At 44.8% G+C, this 21,213-nt stretch overlaps 1 protein-coding gene and 1 long non-coding RNA gene across 5 annotated transcripts in view; both read right to left on the reverse strand.

Annotated features, from left to right (window-relative positions):
- Nucleotides 1-6,216: 6,216 nt before the first annotated feature.
- LHX2 (LIM homeobox 2) overlaps nt 6,217-21,213 on the reverse strand; it is a 30,652-nt gene continuing 15,655 nt past the window's right edge. For all 4 annotated transcript variants that reach the window (XM_088177325.1, XM_014880007.2, XM_088177323.1 and 1 more), the window contains exons 4-5: nt 12,751-12,956; nt 6,217-7,016 (exon numbers count right to left, since the gene is read on the reverse strand). In XM_088177325.1, coding sequence (XP_088033451.1) covers nt 6,729-7,016; nt 12,751-12,956 — 494 coding nt within the window. In that variant the 3' untranslated portion in view covers nt 6,217-6,728. The remainder of the gene's footprint in view (nt 7,017-12,750; nt 12,957-21,213) is intronic.
- On the reverse strand, nt 19,560-20,408 carry LOC148221402 (uncharacterized). The gene is made up of 2 exons (XR_015808020.1): nt 20,248-20,408; nt 19,560-19,690 (listed from the first exon to the last, which is right to left on the reverse strand). It is a non-coding gene; the product is annotated as an uncharacterized LOC148221402 (long non-coding RNA).

Genomic DNA, 21,213 nt, shown 5'->3' on the forward strand with positions numbered 1-21,213 from the left:
AGAAGGGACTCAGGAGAATCCTGTCAGTGCCAGTGAGTGTTGGTGTGCACAATCTATAATCTCTGGGATAAAACAGAGTGATAGACAAAGAGAGCATGGACACAAAACATGGGTAGGAACTGTCTGCACTCAGGGAACTGAAGAGTAAAGAATAACAGAAAATAGCATTGTACAGCTTTTAGATTAATCTAACATGGACTCTTGAATTCCAAACGCACAATAGGGGCAGAACTGGAAAAGACATTCAGAGAAATGAAGGCCACAAATGGCCCTCGTTCCTTTAAAAAGCCTCTCAGAGTGTGGGTGGCTGGGTTTATTTCTGTACATGAGTGACACTGGCTGTGCTGTAACCTGTGCTGTCATTCTGCATGCTGGGTGAGGAGTCAGCACCAATGGGGATGAAATGGAGAAACTCTGGCTCTGCATTAACCAGAGATGACTGAACGAGGTGGTAGGAACACCCATGACTGATTTTTTAAAGCATAACATCGGCTCCAAAATGCATCAGCAGCTGGCAGGGCCCATCCCAAGGACTCTCCTAGAAGCCCTGGCCAGGTGAAGGTGAGCACTATGGGAAGAGCCCCTTTCAAAGAGAAGCACAAGCTCCTGGCTATGGAACCTCTCCTCACCCAGTCCATGGGCAGCTCACGCTTGTCTGCCAGCTTCTCAAAAACAGTCAGATCATACAGGAACAAAAATGGATACAAAAGCTTTTGGGCTGATTCTAAGGGATCTGTGTATGTGAACTAACAAAGGTGAGTCTGTGGTCAGCAGGGTTAAATCCACCAGACACAGCCTGTGCTCCAGTAGGAAGTGGGAAAGAGCTGAAACTGCCTGTCTGGGATAATCATAAAAGCAATGGTAAATAAAGTGTTCTTCTGCCTCAAAATGCTTCATAGGACCATTAACAAATACTGAGAAGGTCTGGGTTCAAGAGGTGAGATATCTTGGGAGACTTGGTCCAAGCCATGATGTCTCTTTACCCTCTTATCTGTCTGTGGGTGATAGACCAGCCTCTCAGAAAGTGCTCTTCCCACATTCCCAGAATCTCTGCCCAGACTTGGGCGAGACTTGGCATCAGCTCCTTGCTCAAACACAGCCTGCAAAGCCATATTACAGAGTATCTCTTTTGTTAGTCTTCATTTCCAGAGGAAGGACAGCAAAAGTGACTGATGAAACACAAGGAAATTATGGGGGAAGGCAAAAGTAGTTGGTGAAAATGCAGTTTGTGTAGGCTGGAGATTGAAATCAGAAAAGAATACTTGGAACCTGTGCACTCTGCTAAGAACATGAATATGTCCCTTAGTCTCGTTCCTTCCTTCAGCCATCAAGGAGAGCTGTAAGATCTGTGTCTGGAGAGCCACTGGGAGAATTTGGGGGTCAGCTGTGTGCAGGGAAGGATTCATCTCTGGCTGTCTGCTACAGGCTTCAGCCAACACAGCCAGTCCATGGATTAGAGCTCCTTACCACTGATACTGTGTATCAGACCAATATGCCCATGGAAAATCAATACTCTTTTCTAGGAACACTAAATTACCAAAGCCTGAGGATCTTCTCACTGGTTTTGAGCAGTAACCAAGGAACATTGTATTAATTACTGTGCCATGGACAGATAACAGCCTCGATAGTTTTGTGTCACTGCAAGAGAAGCACGCGGTTGTTTCAGTGCTGCAGGTCCACTGTGGCTTTCCAGCACCAACCACCCCGGGATGTGGGGGCACTGGAGAGAGGCATCCAAGAGTTATCAATTAAAACAGGTCACCACATTGTGAAGTCATGCTTTCCAAATATTTGTGTCCCTCTTGGTTTGGTTGCTTTCCTCCCCCCACCCCCTCGCCCATAGTCACTGGGCTGAACTCTGCTGGGGAAAGAACAGATTTCTTTCTTTAACAAAAAGCTTAATTATTTCCTATTTTCTAGATGTTGTTGCAAATGTAACTTCCTGTTAAGTGCTGAATTTTACAATGTAATAAATTGATATAGTGGCATGTAAACAAGCTGTGTAAATATATGTGCAGAGCCATGCCTTTTACAGGGTAAAGAAGAACTTGCACAGAAGTAGTTTTCTCCAGAAATAATAATTTGCACAGTGTTATGCATTAGTACAATAAATGATTTTGCAAGGTCTGAATTTACTGACAGCAGGTTGTGTATTTTAAGTACTATGTTTTTCTCAAATTAAAATAAAAAAAATATTTACTGGCTTTAGTTGCTACAAAAATCCAGTTATTAGGCCAGAAAGAGCTGCTAACATCATACTAATAGGAGCAGAAATCCATTAAATGCCCAGTGAATCTTTTTACCCAGTCCTTGAGAAAAGGAACTGTTGAATTGATAAATGCTACTCACCCTGGTCCAGCTCAGCTCTGGTTTTCCCAGGTGGAATGCTGGTGTGGAGCATTGTTTAATGAGTCTGAAAGGTTGGGAGGAGAGTACAATTGCAGCAGAAATGGCAGTAATATAAATTTCTATCTATTAGTCAGTATTTGCTGCTTCAATGGAAATAATTTTTGGGCTGGGCTCTGTCTCCTGGACATGGACAGGTGTGATGAATTTGCTGGTGCCTGCTCCCCTCTGGGTGCAGCAATGTTTCACCTGCAGCCTGTGCAAAGGCAGCTGAGAGGGACCTCAGAAAGGCACAGGCCACTCCATTTGCAGACTGATCCCAGCTCTGCACAAATTAGCTGCTGCCAGGGATGGTATAAATCCTCCTCACTCAGAAGGGGAAAATCCCCGTGGGAGTAGGAGAAACTCCACGGAGTGTTGAGTGAGTGAGGGGTGGCAGTGCTGGAGCTTGGGCAGTGCCACCGTGGCAGGCACAGAAGGGTCAGCAGGGCAGGGAGCAGGGACAGAGCCATCAGTAACATCAGCTCAGCCACTGCCAGCAGCTCCTGATGCAGCCTGGAGAAGAACCAGGGTTAAAGACGTGGGAAATGGAGAAAAGCAGAAAAAAATCCTCCTTCCAAACTCTGGGCTTACCTCTTCACACTGATGTTATGACCCTTCCTAATGGTAATTTATGTCAAATTGCATTTTAAGAACAGCGACAGTGATGTAATTAGCTCTGGCTTACTGAGGTTAGAAATAAAAAAAATCATAAATCACCTACTTTCAATTCAAATCCCTCCTCTGAGCATTATTAAGTCCCTGAAGACATCAGCATGAGCACACACAACTTCTGCAGTCGCCTGGGTGTCTTTGCCATCCTCACACCTAAGGACGAAGCCTGATCCTTGTTTGGATTTGTGTCTTTTTCTCCTTTTCCTTTGGATGAAGAGTGTTCTCACAGGTGCCTAAGCTTCCTTCCAACAGACAAAAAAATAGCAAACGTTTATAGGAAAGCAGTCTAATTATGTGGGGTTTTTAAACAGCCAGGAGGAAAAGATAGTTTGAAAACCAAAATATCTTGGAGGCCCCTTCTGCATCCATAGTATATTTGATAAATTGACTTTTGCTTCCAGGGCACACATTCAACTTCTCCATTAGTATAATGATCCTTGGTCTTCTCTTCCCAAACTTAGATAATTTGAATAAAAAATAAGTTTTATGAAATGTAGCAATTAACAGAGTCAATACATTTTAAACTGTGCTTACATATCACTTGCAGCAATCTCATCCCTCTCTGCTGTAGATCAAAATATATTCAGCATTATTAAAATACATTGTCCATTTTCTGTTTGACAAGAATAATCCAGTGTGCTGGTGAGTACCAAAGTGACCTGAAAGTTTTTCTAGTATGTAATCCCTTCTTATATTCTGTATTATCTATGAACTCAGACAGAATATCTGCATTATCTTAAATAAATTAGGTAAAATGTATTTCAAAAAGCTTCTTGAGTCAAAAAGTAGCAAATCATTGTATGTATTTCCATATTTGTATAGTTTCATTATATTCTTGTTCTAAGTTACTATTGTCTCTTTCATATTTAAAAAATTAACTACACACCTATCATGCAAAATGTAAAGAAGTATGTTCAACTAGTTCAAATTAGATATACAGTAAAAATACACTTCCAAAGAAATATCATTTCCATTTTTGTTCATGTTTTTAACAGAATTTCAGACTAATACATCAAATGTGGAACTGTACAAGAATGTGAAGAAACATTAGGATTGCAGTAGTAAAAAAATGTACAGCATTCAAAACCAACAAGCTCTAAACAACCAAACAATACCACAGGATTGAAACAGTCATGGGGACAACATAGGTCATTGGAGCCAGAGTGAATCCTAATGCACCTACATAAAGACCCTACATAGAATATTGTCTCTTATTTATATGCAAAATCCCTGATTTGATTAAACCAGACAATTTCTCTAATTGTCTTGTATAGGTTTCAGATAAGATTAACATGAGAGTATTCCCCTTCATGAAGGTCAGGTGTTTGAAAAGGCAATATTGAGAATTGACTTGAAAGGTATTTCCATCACATGGATTCAGGTAGTTAAGATACAAGATCACAAATAATAGCAGTACAATTTTAAAGAACCATGGGAATTGTTCTCTGCTACATCTGCCGTAACAATTCGGATTCAGGATTCAGAATTTTTAAATTGTTCACAGGTTAATACACAGGGTTTTAATTATGGGCTGTAGCCATTTAACAGTGGACCAAAATTGCCTTTTAAATTAAGAAAAGATCCAGCTTAGCATGTACAACCAAAAAAAAAAAAAAATCCAAGGTGATTGACAATGAACAAAACGTTACAAACAGCAGAACGTCTGTGTCAGAACAGCTTTGAAAGGCAGATATGCATCTGTTACAGTCCACCAACCAGCACAACATCCCAATCAGACATTTGGATTATGAGGAAAAATGTCCTGGATAAACCTGTAACATTTATAAATTCAACACAAATGATTTTTTTTAATGTCTCATCACTGTGCATAAACTCAAGGGACCCTGCCAGCCCTGGGTTTGGTGACCAGACCCCAATCCCTCTCCCAGATCTCAGCTAGTTCCCATCTTTGAGGACTGTCCTGCTTTACCCATAGCTCACCTGTGGGGTTTTTTAAGCTGAAGTGTAAAAAAGGTTAATAAATGACCTAATTATGTCAGCTTTTCTATCCCACAGTCCTCACGCTCTGAAATCTCTCCCTGATCTCGATAGGAATTTGGCTTGCACAAGAATAGCAAATTTGCAGCTCAGAAAGCTGAATAAATGTAGCACTTTTAAAACCAAAACAGTGTTAGGAAAAAGTCCAGCCTACAAAATCATCTTCAATGCCCTGAGAAGGGCAAAGAACACAAATCTTGGCACCTATCTTGCTGTTTATTTGGAAAAATCTTTCAGTAATTCTGATCCAGTGGGAATGAGGGATTAGTTTTAGAGAGCTGGCCAGTACAACCCAACATCTGACTGAAAGAACTGATGGGAGCAGGTTTGAAAAGGAACAACCATCTGCATCTTATGTACCACTCCAAACCTCTAAACCTACTGGGCAAACAGCATAGTGTAGACTCGTTCTTATACAGATTTAAACTTTGCTGAGGTATTTCTTTTATTACAGAAAAGCAACTTTAAAAACAATAGGAAAGAACCCTCAAAATATGAGATATTCTGCAGAGATTTTTGGGGAGAAGGAATTCAATTGTATTGAAAGGTCCATAATCATTAAAGGAATAACCACTTTTAGTGTCAATAATATATTCTTCCTTGGCTTTTTATTCCTTCAAAGCATTACAAAAATGTAAGGCTGTGACTTTATAAAACATAATTTTTCCTCGACTTTGCCCACCAGTGCTGTAAAATAGCCTGCAATTCTTCTGTCTTTTCCCTAGGGCAAACCTTTGTCCGTGTCCACCTCCATGATGGCCCAGCTGTGGCCACACAGCTGTGGGACCCCCAGGCCTCCTCCAGGACAAGGGACAAGCCACACCTTGCACAAAAGCAAGATTCAAACATGCTGGCCAAAGTCAGGTTTCCTTCACGTGGCAAAATGAAATGTAGTTCTTCTGTTTGAGTAGTAACATTATCTGATAACTTCTACCTGCAACTAACATCATTTCTCTACAATGAAGATACCTAGACTGTTGTACAAGCTGAATTTCTCACCCATCTACATTTTGGGAACCAAAGGAATGTGCACATCATATTCAGGGGTTTTCCTAGGCAGACACTGTGTTTGAAGTGCATTTTTCTAACCCTTTTAGATCCAGTCAGCCTACCTCAATCGTGACACTAATGTTAAACGTAACTGCAGCCATTACCAAGTAGTTTCCATAAGTGGTTTTATTACTGGTTAGATTTTACAAATTCTGGTATTCGAACAGACTTTGACCTTAAAATTCTAAAACAACAAAGCAACCAATGAAAGGCTTAGGACTATTCAAAGTAACAAACTCTTTAACATTTTTGCCCTGGTCATAAATATACAGAGAGAAAAAGAGAGAAGTGGACATGGAATCCAAAGAATGTAGATAAAACAGTGTATAAGGCACATGGCAGTCTTTGAAAATACAGAAGCTTTAGCCAACTTAAATTAATTGCTGTTTCCCTTGCTCAGTCCACAAAACTGTACAGTTACACAAATGTTGTGTTGCAATAGATCTTCCAAGTTATTCTTCAAGTCCATACTCCATAATACCAGAACACTACATTTCCTTCTGTTTTTTAGGAGAGATCCTAATTGTGGTTAGTCAGTTGCTCAAAGCCTCTATTAAAATACACTTGGAATTTCAGCTAAGAATAATTTCTTTTTTAAAGAAATTATTAAGAAAGAGTCATCAGAAAAGATTTGTAAGAGTTGTCTGTGAAGGACTTCGAGATTCGTGAACCTCAAGACTTCCGGGCACTGATGTCAAGACCGACGTCACAGTTGGCATAGTGGGATTAGTCAAGTCTGTTAAAGTAGTGGGAGTGCTGGATGGACTCATGGAGGCATTGGATATTTCTGAGGCAGGACCTGATGGGGTCCCTGCTTGGAGTGTTGAGTCTGAAGTCTTATCCACCCCTGTGTTTTCTTGACGTAAGAGGTTCCGTCTGAATTTGGCTCGAGCATTTTGAAACCAAACCTGAAATAGTTTAATATAACAGGGTAGCATTTAAAGACCTGCAGTGTTTAAAAACACAAAAGCACATTCACAAATTCATCAGTGCTGGAATTGGGAAAGATGTTTTTGCTGGTTACATATTAGAAAAGTAGTCCTAGCCACGAGAAGTGGCCTCTGCCTGCAAAATATTCCTTCTTCCCTCTCCTTCAATCCCTGCACACAGCCTGCCTGGGCCAGGGCTGGGCTCAGGACAGAGGCTGCCAGTCTGTCTGCACAGGCTGGGTGAAAGGATGTTCAGACATTTGGCAGTGTGCAGAATTCTCAGCAGCCCTCAATCCCCGCAGCATTGGTCTGGGTGAGGCAGACACCACGCACCTGATGAGTACAAAATCAGGAGTTTCCCCCGTTGTATCTCCTGTCCATCTCCCACCAAAGTGCTGCTGGCACAGCCCAGGGCATCCTGCCTTCCCACGGGCTCCTGCTCCCCCGGAGCTCCCTCACATGCCACTGCCTGCCGTGCTCCCTTCTGTGGAAAGGACTGTCCCTCTTTCTTGCTCTTCTCTTATTCTTTCTCAAATGCTTCAGCTTCCTTTGCTATGCCTGTTTCCTTTATCAAGTGTTTTCAGTACTGGAATAACATTGGGAAAAGGGGCTGGAAATGTATTAAAGACCTACATTACATCAAAAACTGTGAGTTCGGTAGGAATAGCAACCACACAGAATTTTTTTGCCAAGGTTTCTACTTCTTGCATTCTTTGCTTATCTGAGTGAAGGCCAGGGAAGGTGTGCGTGTGGGACTGCTGAGGACACAGCAGCCCGTGCAGAGGTTCCGCTCCTGCCTCTGGAGCTGCCCGGCCGTGCGGGACGGGCTCTGAGCCGGGAGGGAGGCACGGAGCGCTGCAGGAGAGCGGCCGGGGCTGGGGGAGCTCCCACTGCAGTCCCGGCTGCCTCGGCCGCTTCACCTCTCTCATCCTTCTTCACATCTAGGCATGCTCCAGCTGCAAATTCTCCCTATCGAGTCCTCTTCCTTCCCTGGAAAGCTTTCTCCTCCAGCCAAAAGTCTTTAATGTGCACACCCTGTCTCTTGCACTCTCTCCAGGGAATGCCACAAGGAAATAATCCTCAGGCACAAATTCGAGGGCCATGCATAAATCGCATCCCCACAGTCATTCTTTCAGAAAGCTCAGTATTTTAAATCAGTTTATGTTGGCATTTGCTTTGTTAAAACACTTTGTTTAAAGGCTATTTATCAGTTTCACATACAAAAGTTCTCTTAAACCAGCACAGGTAAACATATTCCCATGATTTTATAAGAGCCCAGTATAGCAGTGACCCTGCTACAGACCAGCAATGTGGTCAAAAAGGGGCAAACCCCAAAGTGATGTTTTTGCCTGACACGTTCCCAAGCAGTGTCCTCTCCTTGTGTGCAGGGGCTGTGAGTGAAGCCAAGCACTTTGTTCTGGTCATTTAATCAACAAAGGCTCAAGCACCAACTGCTCAGGAATGGCAAAAACAGCAATTGGAACATTCATAGGATTTGTTACCTTTCAGGTAGAGATCATTCCTATTTGTTCCACAAAATAATTCAGCGTCTGGTTTCTTTAAAGTACCTTCTGGCAACTGTATAAAGGACAAGAGCTGTGAAAAGGAGTTTGGAGCTGGCTGCTGTTCCCCAAGCTGGGGGCTGTTCCCTGGGCTGTGGGGCTGTTCCCTGGGGCTGTTCCCCGAGCTGTGGGGCAGTTCTCTGGACCGTGGGGCTGCCCCTGGCCCTGGCCGTTATCCCAGCAGGGACAGCAGCAGGCAGGGCTGCAGCCGAGGTTGCCCCCTGCTCCATGGGCAGCTCAGGCCGTGCACCTGGAAGGGCACGGCAGAAATAACCACCCAGACACACAGAACTGAAAGAATCCTTCCAGAAGGACTTATCTCACATCAATTACACAATTCCTTCAGGACTGAGGAATAAACAAAATCATTGGGAAGTATTTAGTGGGTTTCTGTCCAACTGTATCAGTACAAGGCTGAGCTATTTCAAATCAAAGGGGAAAATACAGACCAAAGCTCCCAGTGAAAAATAAAAAGCAGCTGCAAGACCCAGCACTGCTGCTCCCACACTCCAGTGAGCGGGGCTGGATGCATGGAGCTGGGCACTCAGCAGTTAGGCAGAATAATATTTACTGAGGTGAAAATATTGCACTCCCTCTTCAGTGATCTGTGGAGCAAATTCTTTGTCTCTACCAAGTCAAATAGGAGTAAAATAACATCTCCATATGATAAGGGAGTGTTGAAAATAAACACACTAAGTGTTGTGAGGGACTTGGATGCTGAAGTTAATGGGATCATCACCTTAGATAACTTTATTTTCTGGTTTGTAACACCTCCATTGCTGCATCTGCTACGTATCAGCTGTGTGAACAGCATCTGCTAAAAACAAATTTTTAAATCAGATTTTGCTCATTCACACAACTACCTGGAGACATTTAGGTTCCCTGAATTTCACTAACTAGTAAGTGGAGAAACAAAATAGAGAGGATGTAACACCACAAAGCAGACCACACTCACTCATTGCACACACATTGTGATGACTCTGCTGTAATTAGTAACTGTGCAGTCAAAGAGATGTTTAATGAATGGGGGCTCAGGAAGAGCCTGCAGCCTAAAGCAAACCTTCACCAAAGGGCAGCACAGGTCCCCACGTGGGATGGAAATATTTTAGGCTTGTTGACTACTGGAAACTGGACCAGGAAAATCCAAATGCATGCAGTGATCTCTGTAGGGTTCTGGTAGCAACTTTACTGGGGACTGATTCAAGGAAAATTCAGTGGTGACAAGACACACACTGAAAAATGATGCTTTATGTTCCTAAAGTGCTTAGGCTGTGGATAATCTTATTCCAGAGCCCTGGGAGAGAAGAGGTACATACCTATAGCTAACACACCACACCTCCTCAGGGCTATCTACTTTCACCTTCCTTTTCTAAACTCACTGAAAGAGAGATCAGTTCCCCAGAGAGCAGAGTTTAGCCAGTTAGGTTAGTTAGCTCACAATTAGCTGGGGCTGTTAATTACGAATGATAGCTTATAATAAAGGGCTTGTGTTCCCCAGCTGTAATACAAGAGATATATTAATTAAATCACAAATGTAAACTTAAATTGGAAAGAAACAAAATAAAAATAGGTGTTAAAAATATAAATAAGTTTGTTATGGTTCTAATGTGGCTGCTTTGGGGGAACAGTGTGCATTACAAAGGTGTTGAAGGAAATGCATTGTGTTACATTTCCAGGCCATCCCACCACTGGACATGTGCAGCTGGTGACAAATTGTGTATAAAGCAAAGACATCAGTCAGGGCTTCCAACTCCAGTATCACAAACCATTTAGAAAATCCTCAAATTCTCTGCTCATCTACCAAGTCCTCTCACTATGTGTCATGTGGGGCTGTCTCTATAGCAAGGGCACTACAGCTGTTCCCTAAATCACCAGGAGCTCTGCTCTGTGTGTTTAGGAAGTGCACCTTTCTCCTGATCTGCTGCCCTGCATTTCCCCTTAAAATAAATTCTATGAAATGTGTCCACAGAGCCAGGATCCTTCACCAGCTGAATGGAGATGTGAGCACCCAGGAAACCCCACAGCTCACAAACACCCATTGGGGAGTGGGGCAGAGTTCTGGCTCCTGGCAAGTGTGCCTGTGCACCTCTGGAGTGTGGGACAGGCTGCTGCTAATGGTGCTTGTTCCCACCAGTGGTGTCAGTGAATCACTTTGTGTTCAGTAAGTGACACAGATGCAATGCCAGCCTTTCTGGCTCCAAAGAATTAACAAGTGACACTGTCTCAGTAACCAACATCATGACGAGTCTTCCCAGCAAAGAGCAGCCCTAAAACTCATATATGTGAACTTAATTGCCACTCACAGGTACAGATAAACCAAGTGGGAGAAAAGTTCTAAAGCATACAAAATACAAATTTCTGTTCTCGTGGCCCAAATGAATTTTTCAAACAAAACATCCATGACAAGAGAGTGCTTGTAAGAGGCAGGAAAACTCAAGTGATAGCAGACAAAGTATCACTCCATTTTCTGGCATTGCCTCCAACAGCATCATCCTCAGGGAACAATCCTCACCACCACCTATTGTCTTCCACCACTGCAGCTAAAGGAGCCTGGACATAAAGGAGTATTTAACTCTGAAAGTAATAGAAGTGAAACACCAAACACCAAAATGATAACAAAACTTTGGTGGAATTGTAAAGTTCTGCAAAAAACAAAAGAAGAACCACAAAGCATCTTAAAACTGCAAATTGTGATATGTTGTGAATATGTTGTGATAGGAGTGAAGAAGCAATGAAGAAATTGAAAGAGGAACAGAAGAGTAATGGGGTGGAATCCAATTGTGGAGACAAGGAAATACGCATTGAATAGGAAGAAACAGAGACAATAACTTGGAAAACAGATGCAAGGAAAGACCCATTCAGTAAGAAGAGAGAGATGGAAATCAAAGTTGGTGTGAGTGACAAGAGAGAACAGAAAGATGACCAAGAGAAAGACACTTCCTAGACACTGATGTGAAGTTTCTCAGGTAATTCAGGTGTGAATGGGCAGACCTGGTATTACCAACGTGTCTAAATTCTGAGGGTAAAGTAGAGAAGAAGGGTCAATCTAAGGATAGACCAATGCAGTAAATTATTTCAGCCATGTGTGTGGTTTAAGGACAGCTGCTGGGATGTTCACTCTAGCAGAGGACCCTGCTCCTCCACAGCCTCAGGAAAACAAACCCAATGCAGCTATGAGAACGCAGCCACGAGATTCATTACATACAGTTTGTCATTTTATTGGGAAGCCTACAAAACCTTTGCTCCTTCTTCTGGTAGGTGTTAGCTCTGTAAGCTGCAGGATCCCTGCAGTGAATTCAGTTTTCCTCAGTAGTTGTCTCCTGCCCTCCACTTGCCTGTGACTTGTGAGCTGTCCACGATGCTTCCCAGATGGGGCTCGCAGCCCTACCTGTCTCTAGGAAGGTCACAAATCCTTTTTCTGCAATTGAGACCCATTTAAAACTTTCAGCAATAAATCCTGGAATGCCGTGGCTCCTATATGTCCAAGTTTATCTCTAGGTATAGGCATTTGGGTAAGCATTCATTAAAATTGACTTCTTGAGTCAGAACTATAAATTAAAACGCAGCTGAATCAACTAATACTGTTCCCTTTCCTTCCCACAATACCTCAAATGGAGTGTGTTCCCATGAGCAAGAAAAAGTGCTTTTAAAATGCAGTTTTGTTTCACTCTAAGTTACTAAACTATGAGTAAAAGTTTTTGAAAAATTTCATCTACGTCCACTTCAGTTACGAATGAAAAGCCCTCCACCGTGTTCTGATAAAGTGAATTTAAACTGTTGATTAATTTCTTACAAAGGTAAACACTTACATGCTTTCTGAATTTCTAAGCTAAAAGCTCTCTATTTACAGTGAGTATACTAAAATAAGTCACTTTTTTTTACAGCAGCCTGGAAACTAAAACATGCACCAGAATTAAAGAACTCCAGGAAAACAAGCAGGGCTCCAAACAACTCGCATAAAATTTAGAACCCAAGTGATCTGCTTTAGAGACACTGAAGAGAAATAACTCTTCTCATACTTTCTGGGAGTTAACTTAGTTTCAGAGAAGGTACAAATTATTAGGAATATCTTGAAAACCAGCAAAATCCATGGCTTTTTAAACACAAGATTGATACTTTGACTACTTTTCAAGGCAAAAGGTGCCTCTTACCTGAAGAACTCTTTTGGTGAGGCCAGTTTTCTGAGCTAGCTGTTTCAAGTCCTTGGCATCAGGATTGTGGTTAATAGCAAAGTATGACTTCATTGTCCTCAGCTGGTGGTGTTTGAAGGACGTCCTCATGCGCTTTGTTTTCTGATTGCTGGGGTATTGCTGGTCCCTGTCCAGGTGGTCACCATCGTTTTCATTGCAACTTAAAGCTTAAGGCAACAAGAGGAAAACGTGAATCTCTTGCTCCACAACCAATATTGCTCTCAATTTCCCTGAGTGCAGCGATTATAGTATCACACCAGAAATGTACTGGTACCAGCCCTGCCTGCCTTTGCTCTGTTCCATGGGTTTGCAGAGCAGTTCAGTTTGGAAAAGCCCTCTAAGGCCATTGTGTCCTGCCATTAACACAGTGCTGCCAAGGCCACCACTAACCCATGTCCCCAAGTGCCACATCCACGTGGCTTTGAAACCCCTCCAGGGATAGGGGCTTCACCTCTGCTTTTGGGGAAGTTTCCTAATATCCACCCTGAGCCTCCCCTGGCCCAGCCTGAGGCCGTTTCCCCTTGTCCTGCCCCTGTTCCTTGGGAGCAGACCCCCCCCCGGCTGTCCCCTGCTGTCAGGGAGTTGTGCAGAGCCACAGGGTCCCCCCTGAGCCTCCTTTTCTCCAGGCTGAGCCCCTTCCCAGCTCCCTCAGCCTCTCCTGGGGCTCCAGCCCCTGCCCAGCTCCATTCCCTTCCCTGGACACCTCCAGCCCCTCCAGGGCTCTCCTGCCAGGAGTGGCCCAGAGCTGCCCCAGCACTGGAGGTGTCCCAGCAGTGCCAGCACTGGGGTGAGCACAGCCCACGGACTGTTGGCGTCTTGCCCACCTGGGCACAGCTGGATCATGTTTCTGCACCTTCCAGCCATTCCCTTACAATAACCAGCCTGCAAGGACCCTGGCTTCCCCCTCTGTGGCTTTTAAAATGTCAGTTCTGTTTCCTTTTCCCCCCGCTCCACCTCCACAGAACTTTTGCTCCACTTTCAGTGGGAGGACAGTAGCTGTCCTCAGCTCTGTAAAGGCTTTTACTGTACTTGGTATCGCCATAAACTGCACTGTAACACACAAAGAGAGCTGCACAATACACTCCACTTAAATCTCAATGGAACAGACCAGTTAAAATCATAATTATTTCCTCCATCAAACTAAACCCTGTAGAGTACAAGGGAGACCATTAAATGAAACACTATAAAAGAAATAAAGTTTGTGGCTACCAGACAGCAAATTATGACTATAATCTGACTAGCTAAAGAAATAAAGCTGTTAATACAGCATATTCACTGGCATGCCAAATGAAAAAATCTTTTAAATTATTTATGTGTTTGTATTTCCATTTTAAAAAAAAGTGTTTGCAAACACTAGTTTGAATGATCACTTCTGCCATATCCTTTTGAAATCCAGGAATGACACTGGTTGATACACTTGCAGAAATCAAATACAAGAAGAGAAACGAACACTAAAAATTATTAAATAGTATTAAATGTCGAATGCTAAGCAAAATAATCTTGTAGACCAAAAGCAGTTTTTCATTTATTTGTGCATACAGTAAACCATAGAAACCTTCTTAAAATGACATTAGGGACTGAGCTTAAATCCAATAAAAAAATTAGGAATATAACTGAAAATTAACTTTGACAAACTGCTGTTAATTAGCTTTTCCTGTCCAAATATCTACAAGTCCCTCTTAATTTCCTTCAAGTTTTATGCTAAAAGTAATGAAAAATCGCTATCTCTGTTCTACATATCATGCGAAAAATGACCAAAAAATTCTTTTAAAATGTGAATTGTTGGTAGGTTTCTTAAACACATGAACAGGCTTGTTTTCAATTGTCCACTGTTGCTGTTTAATTACAGCTGAGTACATCTCATGCACCTATCTTTATAGTGTTACTTAAATGTTGCTGTTCATCAGTGGGTCTCAGCCCTAATGAAAACACACATTCTGACAGGCATGTATTAAAAACAGATTTAAAAAATACACATGAAATGCACAGATTCCAAAGCAAAGATGCATACAGGTTCCCTAAGCAGGTTTGCAGCAGCTACAGTAGCTGCTTTACAAACCTCAGCCTTTCAAAACCTGCTAAAAAGCTGTGGCACAATACAGAGCAAGGCCTGCAAAAATTCAGCTCTGAGCCCAAAAGCACGTTTGTTTAACAGACACACCCAAAGTGTCCAAAGCCTTGAACTTTTCTGTATGTTTCTGGACTCCTATAATTTAAAAAGCAGCTAGGAAATGGTGCTGTATACAGAAATGGGAGTGTCTGTGTGCGTGTGTGCGTGCATGTGCATACATTTCTATAAATCCTTTCCAGACTTCCAGATCTTGTGCCAAATTTTGGCCATACGAAGCATTTCTACTTGTTTTCCTGCAGCATGGAAAACTGCAAGCACCTGAATTTAAAAGGTGTAAAGACACTTAAAGGGAGAGAGTAACAATGGAGTAGTAATGGAGCTGTTTGGGAAGTAGCCAAATCTTTTTGGGTTTAAGATCTGAGACCCAGTTGCCCATCTGGAGTCATCACATGTGCTCCAATCTCCTTCACAGCCACAATTCCTGATATAAAGAGCACTGGGATAAATAACATTAATACTCTTAGAAAATTCTGTTATGGAAAGGTAAAACCAAATCATGCTTGTTTGTAAAATGTACACAAAGAATTTTAGATATTAGTAATGGAAAAGACCTTGTGTCATCTTAGAGGCTTTTGAACCCTCCAAGAAACAACAAGACAGACATAGGAGGAAATGCATCAAAATATCTGTCTGCAGGACTGAGGTCTGGTTCCTGTTAATATGCAACGAAACAAAGCCTAGGGCTGCAAGGAGCTGGATTTTAACGTGTCCCACAGAGAATGAGATACATTCAGAATCCAAGGATATAAAACTCATTCTAAACCCTCCCAGAATGCAATGAGGGTGTAAGCTTTTCATCAAGCCCTGATAGGAAAAAGAACAACTTACTCTTGGAATTTCTTATCATTTTACCTCATTATCTACTTAGAAAAAATAATATTAAAATGACAGTAAACATGTACCATTTGAGAGTGGCAAAATGTCCTTGCCTCGATGGAAGTTGCGGAACAGATTTTGGAAGTGCACGAGGGCGTGTGCTGTTCGTTGTCTTGTGCAAGTGGTTTGGCTACTCCCAGGCATCACCCAATATGACATAAATAGTCCTAGCTGATGCCAATTCCCCTCTTGTATTTGGTTGTGGTGCCTGGCACCATCCTCAACAGGCTATTTTATTCAGTCTGATATTATCTGCATCTCTCTCAGAATCTGCAACGTCCATGGGTGTTGCAGGCACAGATACACAGAACAGGCCAAGGGTGTAAGTGGAGATTTTAAGAGCTGAGGAGCTTCTGCAAAAGGCATCAGGGTGTAAAACTAACACTGTACATGCTCCTCACGCAACCCTCTGTTTTTCAGGCACCGTCTTCCCTGTTCTTTTGTGGTGTCCTGTGTATCTCCCAAAGGAATCGCTGAACTATCCATATGTAACATTTCCATTCCATTGCAGCATCTCAGGCTCCTGCTGGGATTTCAGAAATACAATTGGTAGAATTCCAGTCGAATAGAGGAGCCTTAAATTAATGAGTGTTTCACTTCTATTTTTTGATAAAACAAATTCTGAAGCAGTGCCAAGTCTCTTTTCTGACCCTAGAACATTTCTAAGGCCCTGTGCCTTTCCCCAGACCCTGCAGCCAAGCCATTGCCCTCCCATCCTCCAGAGCTGCAGCAGTGGCAGCACATAACCCTCAGACCCATATGGGTCACCTGGTCACAGGATGGTGATGTCCATGGCCAGCACCACTACAGCCCTACAGATTAAGAGGAAAACATTTTGTTTTGATATTGGTAGCTAAAATACCCTTTGCAGATGAATGCATAACACCTCCCTAAACCCAACAACAGGAGCGTAAAGCAGGCTGTGCTGGTGCTTTTGTAACAAAGTCTGTTAGAGGAGAGGAGAACTTGGGAGCATTGCTTCACCCTCAGATCACCAGAGCCCCCCATGGCTTGGGATTCGGGGCAAAGTGTGTGCTTAGTAGCAAGTGGATTGCTAAGGATATGGCACATGAAGATGAGAAAGAGAAATTTCCTTTGGGGGAAATTTTGTTCTTAGTAGCTTGTGCTTGACATGTTAGATTATGCCAAAAGAAAGAAAACTAATCCTGATTCTGAAAGAGTGATGAAACAAGAGACACGTTGTGTGTGCATTATCTCTCAATAGTGGCTCAGGAACATACACCCCTTTCCTGCTGTAATCGGAGTCAAGGGGGTGTTTTAACCTCCTGCTGCCTGGAGAGGGAACTTGTGATTAACTAGACCAGGCAGGGGTGCAGCCGCATTTGTTTGGTCAGAGCATGTGGAAGACTTCGTGGTACCCATATCCTCAAAGGGGACAGAAGTGAGACAGAGCCCTCTGAGCGGTACTTGGGACAGGAACAGACACAGTATTTCTCTTTGGAGGAAGGAGAAGATACTTAGAGAAGGCAGATTCCTGAAATTCTCACCACAGGAATTAAAAGGATTGAAACTGTGGCACTGGGAGCAGGCAAGGTACCCCTGGCTGCTTCTGAGGTGCCTGGCTGCTCTAAAAGGAGTGTGTCTCTGCCAAGCCATGGAGCAACAGACACGACAGCGCTGCCTCAACCTTGACATTTCAAGAAGTGTTCCTGAGGAGATAAAGCCAGTCAGTCTTAAGGAGCCCAGGCCGAGCATCACAAGGCCAGGATGGAGGAGAGCAGGATTAGAAGCCCTCTCTCTTCCCCCGGCCTTCCCCGGCCGCCTCGGACAAAGGGGCTGCGCGTCCCGGTGCCCCCCGGGGCTGCCTGAGGAGCGGGCCCCGCGGCCGGGCCGGGGCTGCGGGCCGGGAGAACAAAGGGGCCGGCGAGGGGCGGCCGGGCCCGGGCCCCGCGGGAGGAACCGCCGCCAGGGTTTTTCCCCTCAATTAAGCCAATTGAATGGCGCTGAATGGCCGGTGCGAGTGCGCGGTCAGTCCCTGAGCGCCGCGATTAACCCGGGCAGCCCCGGCCGAGCCGAGCTCCTCGCTGCCCGGCCCGCCGGGGGAAGGGGCTGGCGGCGGGGCTGCAGCGTCTCCGCTCCCCCCCCTGCCCGAGGGACCCCGGCCCCGCAGCGCCTGGGGAGCGGGGGGCGCTCCCGGGGCCCCCTCGTCCTTCGGGTGGGAGAGATGCGGGTGCTCTGCCCCAGCTCCGACCCCAGCCCCAGCCACGACCCCTGCCCCCTGGGGAGGGACCAGACGCGCCCGGGGACCCCAAAGGTGACCACGGCTCCGGAGGAGGGAGAGAAGGGGGAGAAACAGGAGAAGGGGGGAAAAGGGGTAAACTCTAATTTTTCCTAGGAAATCTCTGCAAGACATCCGATTTTAAGCTGCGATTCCCGTCTGCTCGCCCTGTCACAGTAGTCACGGGGAAGCTTCTTGCGAGCTTTTAGTCCCAAGGGAAACGAGGAGGAAAGAGAGATACGCTCCTCAAAACTTTCCAGGCTTTTCGCATTTTTGTCGGGGAAAAAAACCAAACCACTTTTGACACAGCCACTTGAGAGGGTCAGCTCCAGGCGTCCCCGGCGCTGCTCCGAGCCCTGCCGGGAGCTGGGTCGGCGCCTCCGCAGCCTCCCCTCCCCCGGCAAAAAGCCGCCCCCAGCCCCAGTGCCCGTCCCCGAGTTCGTCTGTCCAGCCTGGATATTCCGTCACCCTCTCAGCAAAGCACGAGGCACCTTCTTGCTAGCAAAGGAAGGAAGTGTTTCTTAATATCTTGGCTGTTTGCACAGATTATGGGTATTTTATCAGCTCGGCATGCCCCAAGTTTGCGCAATACATCTGTCATTTTCCAGGATATTTTAGTGTCTGAAAGCCAGACTAGATACAAATGAATAAAACATAGCAGACTGTGGGAGGTTTGGGGTCTAATTCACAAAGGGAGTATTCAGAATTCTTTACAGGTGCTTCTGTGTTCAGCAAGCTTTCAGCCATTGATTTACTGACCTAAAAAACCCATCAAACTCCATTCCAACAAGTGAAGGAGGAAATTATGATCACAGGAACACACTTAAAAAAAAAAAAAAAAGAAAAAAAGAAAAAAAAAGAAAAAAGAAAAGAAAGAGAAAAGAAAGAAAAAGAAATCTTTTTGAAGTTTCAGCATCCTTCTAAGCTATTTTCCACTTGTCAGGCTCTATCCACATCTAAACCCATCATCCCCTGCAAACGGAGTCTCGTTTAAGTAGGAAAAAAAAAAGTCTAATTCGTGTTGCAGATGAGTATTTGCTGCAATTTACAAAATTATTTCAGTCTCAACTCTGCCAAGTTTATGGGTTCCCCTTTTCCCACCACCTCTGGATGTAGATTTATTTACATAAAGTATTCTACACAAATCACCAGGAACAGACCCCCTCAGAGAACAACATTGTGCATTTCTGAGAAGGAAATGACAAGTTCCACTAAAAATAAAAAGAGAAACCATCTCATTTTTAAATAGTTTCTCTTTTAAAGACACAAAATCGAAAGCTTTGCGATAATTTACTCGTTTGTGGAATTTAACATCAACGAGCAACTCAGTCTGATTTCCAAGATCAATGGCACTTATTACCGCATAAATTAGTCGATTATAGGTCTAGTAAATAGTTAAGTAGATAAATAGCTTAAGCAAAGAAGCCAAAGGTTACTCAAAGAAGATCTCCAAAGTTTCAGTTGCATGCTCTAAACAACGATTAAAAGACAAAAAAGTCGGACGGCAATGATTTTGTAAACGAATTTTTCAAAAAGCAGTTAAAGGCGGTTTATTTAGGAAGTCAGGGAGCAGTGAGACTTTCTCAGGCTGTGCTCCCATCCAGGACAGATGCCGCTGATTCGGTTTACAGGTCCTTTGAATCTGAACATCTGCCCTGCACAGAGAGACAGCGGAAGGACAATTAAAAGCTAATCCCTCCGAAAAGGAAACGTTTTTTAACGGGAAAGATGCATATTTGATGCATGTTTTAAAGCTGAACTGTTACTCGCGAGAACTCTACATCCACCTTTCATCAGCCTTCACCACTGGGACTACTACTGCTTTTTGCACTACTGCCACATTATTCAGCGATTAGTTCAACCAATAATAGGTGGCAATTTTGTTTCCGACGTGCGTTTGCCGGTTAGAGATGCGCCTCTTCTCCCTGCCATTTTCAGCACAAACCACCCCATTTCGCCGCTATTGTTACTCCCTTTAGGCGCAAAACACCCTTAGCCTCCCGTTCCCGGGCTGCCTCCCCCGGCCCGAAGCCCGAGCCCCTCGCCACCTCTGCACTTCTCGGTGTCCCCCCCGCGCCTTCCTCCCCCCGTTCCTCCTCCTCCTCCTCCTCCTCGCGGCGCAGGCGGTGCCGCAGCCGCCCGGCGCAGCCCGCAGCTGTCGGGGCACGCAGAGATGCGGCTCGGAACAAACCGCAGCGAAATTGGCCTTTACCGAACGGCCTCTCCGGGAAAGAAGAACATGATAAAGGCGAATCTGAGCCCTATGGGACACGTCCGAACCCGGTAGGTTAAAAGAGAAAACAGGCTGGAACTGGCGGAGAAGCACAGAGGGCACCGAGGCACAGAACGACGCAAGGAAACGAGTTCGGTGCCAGGGGCTGGCGGGACGGCCCGAGCGCCCGGCTCGGGAAACGCCGCACGGGGGGGAAGCCCACATCCGCCTCCAAGTCCTCCAATAAAACCAACATCTAAGAATTTTGTTTTGTCCAAGCATTTTTTTCCCGTTGCATGCAAGCAGCAGCGCAGGAAGCCCCCGGGATGGCAGCGGTTCTAGGGCAGCTACACGGAGAAGTGGAGGGAAGGGGAGAGGCGAGCGGGGATGGGGGAGGTGGGGTGGGGGGGCAGGAGATTGCTCGAATTCCTTTGCCTGTAAAATTACAGTGCTGTGGCGGTGGGGAGGTTAAACGAGGAAACACGTCGCAAAGTTTGCTGCTGGATGCAGCGAGCCCCGGCTGCTGCCAGGTTCCCGTTCCTCCTGCTGCTGGGCTCGGTTCGGGGGCAGGGGCTGTGCAGCCATGGGCTGCAGAGCGGATGCTGCGAGTTTCCCGACTCTTCTCCGAGTCACGGCTCATGAACAGAACTCCGGCGGGACTTGCCCCCGTGTGAGCAGGCTCTGTGCTGCCCGCAGACACCTGCTGCCCGCGGCCCCTGCCCGGGCACACCCAGCCCTGCACCCCCGTCCGCCTGCCAGTCCAGGCCCTTGGGAACGGCCACTTCCTCCCTCTCTTTCCTTCCAAAACTTTGAGGTGCAAGAGCTCAGGACAGGGCTGAAGAATTCACCCGTCAGCAGCTTTAGAGTGGAGCCACTAAAGAAAATTCACGGGTCTCTGAAGTGCTAACTTAAAATCTCTGGTTTCCAGATTTTATTTCAGGCTGCACTCCCCCTTCTTCCCCCCCT

The sequence above is a fragment of the Sturnus vulgaris genome, chromosome 22, assembly GCF_052056855.1.
Source record: "Sturnus vulgaris isolate bStuVul1 chromosome 22, bStuVul1.hap1, whole genome shotgun sequence".
NCBI classification, from domain to species: domain Eukaryota; kingdom Metazoa; phylum Chordata; class Aves; order Passeriformes; family Sturnidae; genus Sturnus; species Sturnus vulgaris.